This window comes from Phyllostomus discolor, chromosome 12, assembly GCF_004126475.2.
Source record: "Phyllostomus discolor isolate MPI-MPIP mPhyDis1 chromosome 12, mPhyDis1.pri.v3, whole genome shotgun sequence".
NCBI lineage: Eukaryota > Metazoa > Chordata > Mammalia > Chiroptera > Phyllostomidae > Phyllostomus > Phyllostomus discolor.
In genome coordinates, this window is record NC_040914.2 from 20204954 (window position 1) to 20220588 (window position 15635).

General features: G+C 50.0%; 1 protein-coding gene across 1 annotated transcript; it reads left to right on the top strand.

Moving 5' to 3' along the window:
* The first annotated feature begins 4643 nt into the window (after window positions 1-4643).
* On the top strand, window positions 4644-14633 carry DHDH (dihydrodiol dehydrogenase). Its single transcript, XM_028529680.2, has 7 exons — window positions 4644-4790; window positions 5171-5282; window positions 6430-6593; window positions 9754-10006; window positions 12948-13072; window positions 14088-14241; window positions 14484-14633. The coding sequence occupies exons 1-7, from the start codon at window positions 4701-4703 to the stop codon at window positions 14591-14593; spliced, it is 1008 nt and encodes a 335-aa protein (XP_028385481.1). The 5' UTR covers window positions 4644-4700; the 3' UTR covers window positions 14594-14633.
* The last annotated feature ends 1002 nt before the right edge of the window (window positions 14634-15635 follow it).

The following is a 15635-nucleotide window of genomic DNA, read 5'->3' on the forward strand; positions in this document are numbered from 1 at the left end:
CCGTGTGGTGTCTGTCCCCACACCAGGGGGGCAGGAGTAGGGTGAGGTTCATCTGTGGGTGCCCAGCGGAGCCAAATCAAGAGTCAAATCATGTCCTGGCTGGTGTGGCTCAGTGGATTGACCACCAGTTTGAGAACCAAAGGGTTGCTGGTTCGATTCCCAGTCAGGGCACATGCCTGGTTGCAGGCCAGGTCCTCAGTAGGGGGCGTGTGAGAGTCAACCACACACTTTCTCTCCCTCTCTTTCTCCCTCCTTTCCCCTCTGTCTAAAAATAAATAAATAGTTTTTTTTAAAAAGAGTCAAATTCTTTGCTGAATGAGTATTCATGTGTTCCCATGAATAATGCACACGCTGACAAGAAACTGCACAGATTAGGTCTTTGTCCCTGCTGCTGTGCTAAAAACCCTTCAGTGTCCCCTTGAAGCCCTTCAGGACTTCTCTTCTGCCCACCTCCCCAGCCCCAGCTCCCACCGCCCTTACTCACTGTCTCTTTTCTCAGGCCACGCTGGCCTTCATTTCAGCCCTTAGAACACACCCAGGTCTCTCCCCGCTCCGAGCCCTTGCTCGTGCTGCCACTCCATCGCTGCTCCCCACGCCAGCTGCCCCACTGGCCCGAGAGCTGCACAAAGACATGGAAAGCGTCTGTCTCCATCCTGTTGTGTCCCCAGGACCTGGCATCGGTTAAGATGCTCAATAAATATTTGTGTTCCATCAGGCAGCCTGTCTGCCAAGTGACCCTGGATGCTCTGTCTGGAATTCCTGGCTGTGAGCGGGCTGGCACAGGGCCTTTGGCTCTCGCCGTGACTCCCGCTGCCTCCGAGGTCTGCCGATGGCATTGCTGGCAAGGCCTGTAACGGGCTGCCACCCAAACTCATGCAAGTTAGTACCTGAGCTCAGGCTGTTAGTTAGTTTGTTTGTTTGTTTACTAAATGTTTCCTGCATGGTTTGTCTCCTGAGTTCAGGCTGGTTTTGCTCCACTTCCAACCTCACTGTTCTGCTTGTCTCAAAAAGAGAGCAGGAGAGTTAGAAAGTGGCCCTGGCTGGTGTCGCTCAGTGGACTCAATGCCAGCCTGCAAACCAAAAGGTCACCGGTTCAATCCCCAGTCAGGGCACATGCCTGGGTTGCAGGCCAGGTCCCCATTTAGAGGGTGTGTAAGAGGCAATTGATCAATGTTTCTCTCCGTCTCTTTCTCCCTCCCTTCCCCTTTCTATAAATAAGTAAAATCTTTTTAAAAAGTGAGAGAGATTTAGAAAGCTGGCGTCTTTCCTGAAGTAAAGCCCCACAACACAGCAGGCTGAGCCCCGCCAGGCAGCCCGTGTCAGAAGGCATCACAAAGGCATTGGCCTCTGAATTCCACTTCACGGTCTGTGCCCGCTGTGAATTCCCTGCCTCTCACCCTGGGTCCCAGAAACCCTGTCTTGTATTTAATCCTGTAGTCAGCCTCCCAGGGACAGAAGGCGCCTCCTGACCTGCTGAGCAAAGGGTTCCCGTCACAGGCCAGCGATTTCCCCCACATAATGGTGAATTAAATCGAACACAGCGGACACAGTTTAGTGCCTGGACCGTAGGGCAGGCTAGTTGGGTTTCCATCCCAGCCCACCCGCTTCCTGAATGTGTGACCCTGGGCAAAATCCTTGGAGCAGTCTGTGCCTCCGTTTCCTCCTCTGGGAGAGGAGGAAACACGAAAAGTGAGACTGAAAACACAACAGAGGGTGGCGTGAGAGTCACGTGGGTTTGTACACAGGAAGCCTTTGGAGGAGAGGCAGGCATAGATGGCTGGGTACAAGAGCTTTGTGGAATTGATTCACAGACATGAAAACACACAGCAAAGCACAGAGGAATGGCAAACACTCTTGGACACGCTGCCCGGATTCCCCAAGCCTTAATGTAGTGCCATCATGGCTTCCAATCGCTTTTCTTAAGATATAAAACATAACCCTGGCTGGTGTGGCTCAGTGGATTGAGTGCTGGCCTGCGAACTGAAAGGTCGTGGGTTCGATTCCCAGTCAGGGCGCAAGCCTGGGTTGCAGGCCAGGTTCCCCAGTAGGGGGCGTGTGAGAGGCAACCAACTGATGTTTCTCTCCCTCTCTCCCTCCCTTCCCCTCTCTCTAAGAATAAATAAAAAATTTTTTAAAGATACAAAATGTTGCCTATAGAATGGAAGCCCCTATACCTTTCCCCCATTGACCCTCTTCCTGACCTCAGGGGAAACCACTGTGCTGAACTTGGAAGTTTTTCATTTTCATAAATATTCCCAGTTCTTTATTTAAACAGGAATGCACCTACAAACAGTACAGAATACGCATTTACGTGCAAAAGGGCAGAAACCCGGTGATGTCACGTGCTTTTCACCACCAAGACTGGAGATTCCACGTGAGCACCGTATGGAGTTCATGCACCCATTTTCCTTGCTACACTGTATCCCGTTGCCAGAATTTGCCACAGTTTATCTGCCACTGTTTTGTTACTGATGGCTGTTCCTAGTTCTAAGCTAACATACCCAATGCTCTGGCACAGCTTTGGGGGGTTCTCAAGAGCAGAGACCTCCTGCCCAGGCTAGAAACCGCTGGACCATGCGATATTGCAAAATGATTTTCTCTGGGTACAGGAACTCACTGCCAACAATGTTAAATTATAAGTTCTTAGTTGAAATCATTTAAGAAGTTGCAAAAAAATGGCACAGAGAATTCCTTTGTACCGGACAACCCTACTGCTATCTTAGGTAACTATAGCATGTCCCCAAACCCAGGAATTAATATTGCTACATTATTCAATCTCTTACAGACCAGATTCGGATTTCATCATCACTTCTAAGTTCTGAGGAATGTTGTCAAATATGGAGATTTGAGTACCCATCCTCACAGTCGGGATACAGAACGGTTCCATCCCGCCGAGACACTCCCTTGCGTTACCCCTAAATTATCTGCACCCTCCCCGGGCCTTGTCCAGCTGCAGCAGGTCTGTCCTCCATCACCGTAACTCTGTCACTTCGAGAACGTTCTACAAATGGAATCATACACCAGGCAACCCTTTGAAATTGGTTTATTTTCACTCTCCACAATGCTCTTGAGATTCACTAATGTTGTTGCTTGTATCGATTGCCTACTCCTTATTGCTGAGTGTTGTTTCACTGTATCTATATACCAGTTTGTTTTTCCAGTGGTTGGTTAAGAGACATTTGGGTTGCTTCGGGTTTTAGTTATTATAGATAAAGTTGCTGTGAACATTTGTGTAAAGGATAAATGTCCAGAGCATCCATTTTTGGCTTTTTTTTCTTTTTCTTTAAGAGAGGGAAACATCAATGTGTGGTTGCCTCTCATGGGGCCCCCACTGGGCACCTGGCCCAGGCAGGTGCCCTGACTGGAAATTGAACTGGTGACCCTTTGGTTCATAGGCTGGTGCTCAGTCCACTGAGCCACACCAGCCAGGGCTCTATTTATAAAAATTATTTTCTTTTTTTTTTTCATAGTGGTGATATTGCATACTCCATGCAATCCATTAATTTTTTAAAAATTCTCACCCAAAGATGTTTTTATTGATTTTAGAGGGAGAGGAAGGAAGAGAGAGAGACAAAGAGAAACATTGATGTGAAAGAAAAACACGGAATGGTTGACCCCCCGCCAACCCACACACACCACAACAGGGGATGGAACCCACAACCTCGGTTATGCACCCTGACAGGGAATCGAACCCTCAACTCCCTGGTGAATGGGACAATGTTCCAATCAACCAAGACACCCGACCAGGGCTCCATTAATATGTTCATTCAGCAGTTCGTGTGAACTTGGAACCTGTGAGTCCCTGTGGGAAACTTAGGTCTTAATTAAATGTCCACAAGGGAAGGGAGATGGATACATTCGCTGCAGGTGACAGTGTCCAACTCTCTGCCGATGGACTAAAGAATAATCCACTTGTTATATTCCTTCTGCTAGACCCCGAAGTTCAGTTAATCCCCTTAGCTCTCTACAGGTAGATGCGATTGCGACCTCTGTTTCCCGAAATAGGAAAGTGAGGCTCAGAAAGGAAAACCCCTTGTGCAAAGCAATGCAGCCAGGAAGTGGCAAGGAGGGTTTGGGAATATGCCGGCCAGGTTCCAGGGTTCTTCAGAAGCACTACTGGTTTCTAAAACCACGGACTTTGGAGGCAGTGAGTTTGCAGGTCTTCCTATCTTAGCGGTGAGACCTCGAAAAATATGACCAAGACATTCTGGGTCTGTTTCTCTCTCTGTAAATAGTGGGGGAAGCTGGGGCCGGGGCTACAGTAGGCGTTCTGTACATATTAGTAATTATTATCTTTGCTATTACCATACTTTCTTGCTGGACAAATTCCTAAGCGTATGCAACGTTCTCTGCAAAACAGTGTGGGGGAAGGAGGAAATGGGACAGACCCCCGAGAGTCCAAATGGACAAGAAAGCGCTCGCCCCTTCTGTCACGTGGTTAGAAGTCCAGAGGGGGCGATAGGGTGTTTCTGGTCCCACTCAAAAGGCGGAGCCAACGGTCTGTTCTTCCAATGGGAACGCTGGTATTAGAAGAAACTTCTTGGCGTTAGGAAGGGCGCGCGGGCCCAGTGGCCAATGAGAAGCGTCGTAGGGGCAATGGGGATGGAGAAAGGGGCCCCGCCCCCCGGTGGGCGAGGCCTCCGGGCTTTAATTAACTCCCGCGAGACAGGTGCAGGGTGTTGGGACTCAGGGTTTCCGCGATGGCTGTGCGCTGGGGTATCGTGTCCGCCGGCCTCATCTCCGGCGACTTCACGACCGTGCTGCGGACGCTGCCTCGCTCCGAGCACCAGGTCCGCGCTCCCTCCCGAGTGCTGGCGGCAAGAGCTGGCGGGACTGCTGGGTCTGAGGGTGGAGGGAGTTAGGGCTCCGGACTTCCGAGTCCCCAAGGCAGTGAAACAACGTCTAATTCCCTCCGCACTCCTTTCTCCGCTTCTGTCTTGTGAGCGCGAGTTCCGTGACGTTTGAGACTGAAGAGAAGAAATTTAGCTAGCAGGGGATTTAATAATCGCTTGCCCAGATCTCTCTTTCCCAGGACCCAAGTGTCCATCCTTCGGTCACTTCCTCTCCTAGGACCAAATCCCTCCTCCCCTCCCTTGGGGTATGTAATTTCTGCTTACACCGGGGCCTTCTCCATCTCCTCCCATGCACAAGTCTTTCACTCTTGCCTCAGGTGGTGGCAGTAGCGGCCCGCGACCTGAGCCGGGCCAAGGAGTTTGCACGGAAACACGACATCCCCAAGGCCTATGGGTCCTATGAGGAGCTGGCCAAGGACCCGAACGTGGGTGAGTGACAAGGGCCAGAGGGGCCACGGAGATGCTGCCTCCAGGCGTTTCTTAGGAGATGCAAAGCTCCACAGGATGGGCCAGTCCATTTGGGCTTCTAACTCCCGCTGGGAGGCAGAGCTAAAGGCATAGAGGGGCCCTGCTGGTGTGGCTCAGTGGATTGTGCAATGGACTGTGAAGTAAAGGGTCGCGGGTTCAATTCCCAATCAGGACACATGTCTGGATTGTGGGCTTGGGGGTGTGCGAGAAGCAACCGATGGATGTGTCTCTCGAATGTCAGTGTTTCTCTTCCCTTCTTTCCTCTCTCTAAAAATAAATTGAAAAAAGAGAGAGAGGGAGAGAAACATCAGTTGTCTGTGAATCGAACTGGGGACCTTGTGGTTCACAGGCCAGGACGGGTTTCCCTTTCTTAAGAGACTTGATTCAGGCTTAACTCTGTCCTGTATCCGTGGCTTTGTGTTCCGGAGTGGCCTGGTGGGCAAGCCAGGACAGCGAGGACAGTGTAGCTGTACCTTGAACCCTGGCTCTGGAATTGGGCTGCCTGATGTTTTTCTTGTCTGTTTGCCCTTCTCGATTTTCCTGTGGGATGCCGCTCTATTCAACTGAGCCAGACTGGCCAGGGATCCTTTATTATTATTACTATTAGTATTATTATTATTTTATTCATGTATTTGTAGAGGGAGGGGAAAGAGAGGCAGAGAAACATCAACATGGGAGTTAAACATTGATTGGCTGCCTCTTGCACAACCCCCCCGAAGGGGACCTGGCCCACCACTCAGGCATGTGCCCTGACTGGGCTTTAAACCAATGACCTTTTGGTTTGCGGGATGACACCCAACCCCTAAGACACACTAGCCAGGGCCAAGCCTCCTTGTTTTTAAAATGGGCAAAATAATAGTATCTCCCTCTTGATGTTGTGAGGATTAAATTGTTTGATGTGATTTCAGAGGGCTAGAAATGATTTGAGAAGAGAGTGATGGTAGCGAGTGGTTAGCTCCTTCCCCAAGGGGGACTAGGGTCTGACCGGTGCCTGAGGACTTGGCCCCAGGTTGGGGGGTCCCCGGGATCCTCGGATGCTGGAGGTGAGGCCTGGAGTTCTGGTGCGAGTGCAGCTTCTGATCTCTTGACTTTCTTCCACCCACCCTAGAGGTGGCCTACATTGGCACGCAGCACCCCCAACACAAGGCCGCGGTGTTGTTATGCCTGGCAGCGGGCAAGGCCGTCCTGTGCGAGAAGCCCATGGGCGTGAACGCCGCAGAAGTGCGGGAAATGGTTGCTGAGGCCCGATCCCGAGGCCTCTTCCTTATGGAGGTAAGGGTGGAGGGGCCCTTTGAACACCCAGCACAGCACTTCTTGCCATTACCGGCCATGCTTGCCGGCAGGCTTTTTTGGAGGGACCCAAGGGGAGGGTTTGCCAAGAGTGAAGATGACCGCAAAATGAGCTGGGGATAGGGGTGTGTGCCATGAGGTAGTTGAGCTGTGCCAAGCCATCTCCCTGTGACATCATTCCTGGGTGGGAGACGCTAGGGGCCCTCCGCAAACACGGCCACCAGAAGGGTCATTTGTCAGAGTCTCAGGATAAGATGCCAGCAGGGAAAGTGGCAATGGGTTCGGTCTGCGTGAATTTCCAGGAATACAGGTCAGCTCAGAAGGATCAAGGAACACCCTACCGGCCCTCAAAGTTAAGCAGCCTTTGTTTTTGCTCTCATCAGGGGTGGATATCTATAGGGTCCTTGCAGACTGCTGGTAATTAAATAAATAAACATCTTTTTTAAAAATTGTGGTTTCTCTTTTTTTTAAATTTTATTTATTTATTGAATTTATCTTTTTTAAAATATTTTATTTATTTATTTATTTATTTAAGAGAGGGAAGGAAGGGAGATAGAGAGAGAGAGAAACATCAATGTGCGGTTGCTGGGGGTTATGGCCTGCAACCCAGGAATGTACCCTGGCTGGGAATCGAACCTGGGACACTTTGGTTCCCAGCCCGCGCTCAATCCACTGAGCTACGCCAGCCAGGGCTGAATTTATTTTTTTAATAATCTATTTATTTAATTATTTATTTTTAGAGAGGGAAGGGGGGGAGAGAGAGAGAGAAACATCAATGTGCGGTTGCTGGGGGTTATGGCCTGCAACCCAGGCATGTACCCTGACTGGGAATCGAACCTGCGAAACTTTGGTTCGCAGCCCACGCTCAATCCACTGAGCTGTGCCAGCCAGGGCTTGAATTTATTTTTAGAGGGGAAGGGAGGGAGAAAGAGAAGGAAACATCAATATGTGGTTGCCTCTCGATCGCCCTCTACTGGGGACCTGGCCCAGAATCCAGGCATGTGCCCTGACTGGAAGTCAAACTGGCCACCCTTTGCTTTGCAGTCCAGCACTCAGTCCACTGAGCCACACCAGCCAGGGCAGGGCATGTAGGTTCTGACAGTAACATAGCTGCCTCTTACTTGCCCATTTTCTATTTAACTATCATATGCATAATATTGCTGAGCCTCCCAGACTGTAAAGTTTAGTAAGCCGTGAAGTAGGTTGTCAAGATTTATTATGCTTACTCAGTGCCTTCTGGTTCTCACTGCACCCATCAGTGCTAACATTCCATGAGTTTATTGCTTCCTCATTTTTTATTGGCACTTAATATATACCACATCCATTCCTAGGAACTGAGGACTCATAATGCAGAAGACACGGGCTCAGTTTTCAAGGAGTTCACGGAAACGGGCAATCCCAAGGCTCAGGTGTGGGAACATTTGCGGACATAGTGCTGGGCAGGTGACAGAGCACAGAGGGCCCGGCCCAGTCTGTGGGTCTGCAGGACGGGCAAGCAGGTTTCCTGCTGGCAGGGACTGACCTGAGCCTTAGAGGAAAACTAAGTTGCACGGTTAAATAGGCCAGAGCAGAGAAGCAGAATTAAAACTTAAAATAAGAATGGGCAGCCCTGACTGCTGTGGCTCAGTGGATTGAGTGCTAGCCTATGACCCAGAGGGTTGCTGGTTCAATTCCCAGTCAGGGCACATGCCTGGGTTACAGGCTGGATGCTCAGTAGGGACATCCAGCCTGTAAGAGACAACCACACATCATAACACATGATATTAGGCTGTGGGGAGCCATGTTCCTCTCCCTCTCTTTCTCCCTCCCTTCCCCTCTTTAAAAATAAATAATTTTTTTTAAATGGCAGATTTCATGTATTTACTGAGAACTTGATCTTGGATAGGTCAAGGCTTTAGAGTCAGAGGATACTAGGCTCCAGTTCCTAGCTCTGTGACCTTGGGCAACTAACTGGACTCAGCTGAGCTTCACTTTCCCTGTGTATGAAATGGACTAATGGCAGCTACCTGGGAGGATTCGTTATGCAAAAGCTCTACAGTGTCTTGTGCATAATATATAACCCAACAAGTGGGAGCTGATATTAGGCCATGGGGAGCCATAGAAGGAGGTCATCCCTGGCTGGTGTAGCTCAGTGGATTGAGCCCCAGCCTGCAAACCAAGGGGTTGCCGGTTCGATTCCCAATCAGGGTACATGCCTGGGTTGTGAGTCAGGTCCCCGGTAGGGGGTGTGCCAGAGGCAACCGCACATTGATGTTTCTGTTCCTGACTTTCTACTTCCTTTCCCCTCTCTGTAAAAATAAATAAATAAAATCTTTTAAGAAGAAGAAGGGGATCAGCTCTGGAAAAAGCAAAGATCTGTCTGGGCTCATGTGGGGCTGGGCTGGAGGGGAGAGGCTGAGAGTAAGAGTTTGCTGGGGCTGCCATAACAAATACCACCACAGACTGGGGCCTTAAACAGCACAGGTTTTCCCCTCATACTTCTAGAAGCTAGAAGTTTGACATCAAGGTGTCAGCAGGGTTGCTTTGTCCTGAGGCCTCTCTCCTTGGCTTGTAGGCCACCAACTGCTTCCTCTGCCTTCCCATAGTCTTGGCTCTACATGTGTGTGTCCTCATCGCTCTCCCCCACACGCCCCCTACTGGGGACCTGGCCTGCAACCCAGACATGTGCCCTGACTGGGAATCGAACCAACAACCTCAGGGTTCACAATCTGGCACTCAGTCCACCGAGCCACACCAGCCAGGGCTCCTCATCTCTCCATATAAGGACGCTAGTCCTACTGGATCAGGGCCTGCCCTAATGACCTCATTTTAACCTAATTAAGTCTGTATACTTACCTCTGTTAAACCCCATCACCAGATACACTCATACTGGGCGATACTGGGGGGTTAGGACTTCAACATGAATTTGGTGGGGACCGAATTCAACCCCTAACATTGAGAGGCTGGGGTACTGATGCAGATGAGAGAAGACAAGGCCAGAGCTGGGGACATGGGTGTGGAGGGGAAGGGGGAGGGCCTTGTTTGGAACCTGGGGAACAATGAGTACCCCTCAAGACTGAGCCCTGGAAGGGAGAACTGGTTGGTTAACTTCTGACCCCTTTCCTTCCCTTTCCCACCCTACTGCCTTCCCTCCGGTCTGCAGGCCATCTGGACCCGCTTCTTTCCCGCCGTAGAGGCTCTGAGGGCTTCTGTGGCCCAGGGAGCTCTGGGGGACCTTCGAGTGGCTCGGGCAGAGTTTGGGAAGGACCTCACCCACGTACCGCGGGCTGTAGACTGGGCCCAGGCTGGCGGTGCCCTACTGGACATTGGTATCTACTGCATCCAGTTCATCTCCATGGTCTTTGGGGGGCAGAAGCCAGAGAAGATTTCAGCTGTGGGAAGGCGCCATGAAACAGGTATGTTCCACTGGGGACTACGTGATGGCGATGAGAGTGACCCTCTCTTGCTGGGTGCACTGACTTGGGAACACGTCTCCTAGCCCATGAAAATCTGGCTACACAGCTGCAGAAAATTCTCTCAGGAAGTCGGGATCCAAGTGTAGGCTGCTCTGTGTGATCTTAGCCGAGGAACTCAACTTCTCTGGGTCTTAATTGGTTACTTATAGGTATAATGTCAATAGTAGAGTTGTCATAAGAAATTAATGAGCCCTGCCCTGGCTTGTGTGGCTCGGTGGATTGAGTGCTGGCCTGAGAACCAAAGGGTCGCTGGTTCGATTCCCAGTCAGGGCACATGCCTGGGTTATAGGCCAGGTCCCCGGTAGGGGACACGTGAGAGGCAACCACACATTGATGTTTCTCTCTCTTTCTCCCTCCCTTCCCTTCTCTCTAAAAATAAATAAAGAAAATCTTTTAAAAAACAGAAGAAAGAAAGAAATTAATGAGCCCTGACTGGTGTGGCTCAGTGGATTGGGTGTCATCCTGTAAACGGAAAGTTTATGGATTTGATTCCTGGTCAGGGTGCGTGCCTGGGTTGTGGGCCAGGCCCCCGTTTGGTAATGTGTGGGAGATCAATGTTTCTCTCCCTCTTTTTGTCACCCATCCCCTCTCTCTAAAAATAAGTAAATAAAATTTTAAAACGAAAGAAGGAAGAGAAGAAAGAGAGAAAGTGAGAGAAAGAAGCCCTGGCTGGCGTAGCTCAGTGGATTGAGCGCAGGCTGCAAACCAAAGCATCGCAGGTTCGGTTCCCAGTCAGGGTACATGCCTGGGTTGCAGTCCTCGGCCCCCAGCAACCGCACATTGATGTCTCTCTCTCTCTCTCTCTCTTTCTCCCTCTCTTCCCTCTCTAAAAAAATATAAATAAATAAATAAATAAATCAGTGTTGGAAAAAAAAAGTGAGAGAAAGAAAGGAGCCCTGGCTAGGAAGCTCAGCTGGTTAAAGTGTTGTCCCGATATGCCAAGGTTGCGGATTCAATTCTCAGTCAGGGCACATAAAGAATCAACCAGTGAATGCATCAATAAGTGGAACAACAAATCAGTGTTTCTCTCTCTCTCTCCATTCCTCTTTCAAATACGTCAATGAGTAAATAAATAAGTTTTAAAAAAGAAACGAATGAAGTAACTGTGGAGGCAAATTAAGTAGTTAATAAATATAAAGGATTATTATTTTTTGAAGTCTCAGTTACCGTTGCTGCATGGCAGGCTACCCCAGAACTCAGTAACCTCAGGGAACCATAATTTCTTCGCTTGTGGTTCTGTGGGCTGGTGGTTCGGGCTGGGCTCAGCTGGCTGGTTCACCTGCTGGTCTCACTTGGGTGGCAGCCACCAGCCACCTGTGCCACCAGAGCTGGGTGGTCTAGAAGGCCTCGCTTGTGTCTTACGGGTGTTGGCTGTTGTCTGGAGAGCCTGGTCCTCCTCCACAGGGCGTCTCCAGCTGGCTAGCTCAGGCTTATTCGCATCTTGCGCTCAGCGTTCTGGGTGCAGCAAAAAGCAGGCAGGCCCCAATGTGTTTGTTAACTGCCCCATGGCCCAGAGCCAGCTCAGGTTTGGGGGGGTGGCTGAATAGACTCTTCCTCTGGATGGAAGGAGCTACAGAGGCATATTGCGAAGGGACGCTCATTGGGAAGGAAGATCTGCCATGGCTGTCTTTGGGAATAGAACCACAGAAGGCAACGAATAACCAGGAAAAGAATACTCGGGGTGAAGGTCACCCTTTAGAAAGCTGTTTCAGTCTACTGTCTGGCCAAGTTCTAGGCAAAATAGTAGCTCTAACCACAGATCCCATTTATTGAGGGCCTTCTCTACAATACGGTCACTACAGGAATACGGTCTCTACAGGAATGCGCTCCCTGAGGCCGACGTATTACCGTTGTCCCCATTTTACAGATGAGCACACTGGGCTGCAGAGAGGGGACGTCCCTTGTCTGGGCTCCCATAGCAGATCCAGAAGGAGATCTTGGCCTTACCTGAAACCAGAGAGAGCTGGGCCAGTACGTTCTTCCAGCCACTGCCTGCCCAGTGTGTCCCAGAACGAGGCTAGGACTTTACTGTATCTCATTTTTTAAAATATTTTATTTATTAATTTTTAGAGACAGGGGAAGGGAGGGAGAAGGAGAGGGAGAGAAACATCAGTGTGTGGTTGCCTCTCATGCACCCCCACCGGGGACTCGGCTTGCAACGCAGGCATGTGCCCTGACTGGGAATCGAACCGGTGACCCTTTGGTTCACAGGCTGGCAATCAATCCACTGAGCCACACCAGCTGGGTCTGTATTTCATTTTTAATTAATGCTCACCTCTCTCTTATTGTGATCTAAACAGACTGTTTGGTGTTTTATGCATTCCACATCATTTAATGTAACACTTACAGCAACCCTCTGAAGCAAGTTCTATTATTAGCCTCATTTTAGAGAGGAGGAAATGGATTCTCACACACCTATACAACAACTATTTATAGAGGAAGAAACGAAAGCTCAGAGGGACAAAGTCTCTTTAATTTTTTTTATAATTTATTTGTGTATTTCAGTAACAGCTTACTGAAATAATTCACATGTCATACAATTAATTCATTTAAAATGTATAAATCCATGGCTTTAGTGTATGCACCAAGCTATGCATTTATTGCCAAAACCAATTTTGGAATATTTTCATTACTAAAAAACAAAACAAGTTATATGTACAGCCAGTGGAAATGAATCAAGCAGGGAAGGAATGCTGGAGGGAATGGGGGCACTAGGTGGAAAGGGAAAAAGGGGAGAAAAAATGGGACAGCTATACTAACACAATCAATAAAATATATTTAGCCCTGGCTGGTGTGACGCAATGGATTGAGCGCAGTGGATTGAGTGTTCCATTGAGGCAGAATTTGTGACCAGGCCTGCCCTTGTCCGGCCTCTCCCCAGGTGTGGACGACACAGTCACCGTGCTACTCCAGTACCCAGGAGGCGTCCACGGCAGCTTCACCTGCAGCATCACTGCCCAGCTCTGCAACACGGCCTATGTGAGCGGCACCAAGGGCATGGCCCAGGTGAGGCACCCCCAGCCGAGCTGGGATGGACCCAAGTGTGGGGAACCATCGCCCTCAGCAATGGGCGTGGGCCAGATGTGGCTGCTGGACCTGCACGTGGGCTGGACTGGGCTGAACTGGTCTTTTCCCACACCATTATTAAGGAATCCATCCTCACCCACCAGGCTGTAGAGTGGGGTTTGGACCTCCAGGCTCCTTCCTGAGGGGACCCTATGGGTCTTTCCAAAAGCCTTCAGTCTTCCCTGGCTGGTGTGGCTCAGTGGATTGAGCACCAGACTGCAAACCAAAGCGTTGCCAGTTCGATTCCCAGTTGGGGGCACATGAAAAGCAACCACGCAATGATGTTTCTCTACCCCTCTTTCTCCCTCTCTTTCCTTCTGTCTAAAAAATAAATATTTTTAAAAAATCCTTAAGCCTGAGGAGACACCAGTTCAGAGGGCACTGGTGACCTTTGGAATTGCTTCCAGGACAGGCACTAGGCGTTACCACAGAGCAGTTCCAGCGAGCTTCCTTGGGCCAGGAGATTGGAGAGAAATACTATTCTTAGCAGAAGAATTTGGACTTTGCCCAGGCTGCATCTCTGGATTGTCCATGTTGGCCTACACTTGGGTATGGGAATAGTTTAGGCTTTCCTGGTCTCTGGAGCTAAAAAAAAAAAAAAAGAAAGAAAGAAAAAAGAAAAAGAAAAGGGAAGGAAAAGGCCTCCTAGTGGATAAGAAGGTGGATGCTGGATTGTCTCCAAGGGGAGATGGGAAGGTAAGCAAGCCACCTGCATTAGGCCTACGGATCTGCATCCAGTCAGAGAGGGACTCGCCCCTGGGGACACAAACAGACAGACTTCTAACGTGGTACTGTGCTGCCAGCGAAGGAACCCCCAGCAACGAAGGAACACCTTTAAGGATGGGGGCAGCCAGCCCTTAACCACTGGGTGAGAGCGGGAGGCTCCTGAGCACCATCAGGCAGGGGCCCCCAGAGCCCTGGTGGTGACTGGTGACCACCTCATCTCTCCCTCCAGATCCTTGACCCCTGCTGGTGTCCAACAGAACTGGTGGTGAAGGGGGAACACAAGGAGTTCCCGCTGCCCTCAACCCCAAACAAGGAGTTCCACTTCACAAACGGAGCGGGCATGACTTATGAGGCCAGGCATGTCCGGGAATGCTTGCGAAAGGGTAAGGAGGACAGCGGGGTGCAGAAGATGGGGGATGGCAGGGCAAGCCTGGTAAGGGAGGTGGGACCCTCCCCACTCCTCAGCACTCAAGCAGCTGTTTAGAACTACATCTCCCAGGACCCCCGGGGATATCCTGTGCCTGATCTATATGTTACTGTGCCTCATGGGATTCTGGGAATTGTAGTTTTTTTGGTCTTCGGGAGTATGACAAGAAAGGGTTCCCTCACTGTCCTCTTCCCCTAGGCCTGAAAGAAAGTCCTGTGATTCCCCTGGCGGAGAGTGAGCTCCTGGCTGACATCCTTGAGGAGGTGAGGAAGGCCATTGGAGTCACCTTCCCCCAAGACAAACACTGATGAAAGCCCTAAATAAATAAAGACGTGGCTTCCACAGAGATATTGGCAGTGATGGTTTGGCGGGAGCTGGAGAAAGCCCACCATCTCAGGGGTCACTAGAGAATAAATTTCCTGGATGGAAGTGGTGAGGGGGAGGAAGGCAGGGTCAGGACCACGTTTCCCGCAAGCTCCTGGAGCAAACACCTGTTGCCAGGTCGCCGGTTGGCCCGTGTGGCTTTGGGCAGGAAATAGTGGGTGGGTAGAAGGTGTCGCTAACTGCATTCACCCCTGCCTCTCTGTCATTGTCTCCTCATCAGTAAAGGGGACAGACAGTACTAACCACCCTCTGGTGAGGATTAAGTGGGATGGTACGTGAACAGCCTGTACCACACAGCAGGTTCTCAACACACGTTAGCTGTTGGGCCTTTGCCCGAAGGTTAGGCCTCTCCCATATTGGCCTCCAGAAGCTCCAGGCCTCTGTTAAGGTACAGAGAGTTATTTCAACAGGAAAGAAGGGATTTGCCTTCACAAGTATTTCAATAGCCTTGTTAGCAAAGCCTGGGTCGCATGTCCCTCTGCATAGCAGGGATGAGGGCATTTCCACCCAAATTACCAGCAGTGTAGAGGCCATAAGTAGGTGCTTAGCCAGCCAGTGAGGGTGAACTCTGTGCTCCAGGCAAGATCTAACTTTTCCTGTTTTCAATAGGAGTATAGGTTAGGTTAGCTGCAGTAAGAAACAGCCCCCAAATCTCAGCATAACAAGGGTTGTTGTTGTTGTTGTTGTTGTTTTTTCTCATTCATGTTGTGTACTGGCTGAGGATTCTGAGTGGTATATGTCTGGTACCCAGGCTGACAGAACCATTATAATCTGGAATCTTGCTTGTCACTATGGCCAAGGAAAGAATGCCCTGGAAGTTCTTATACCAACACTTAAATGATCTGACACAGAAATGACATACATAGCCTCTTACAATTTCTTGGCCAAAACTAGGCATATGACCTCAATGAACCAGAGTGGGTCCGGTAAGTGTAATTCTACCAGGTTCCAGAAAGGAAGATGAAT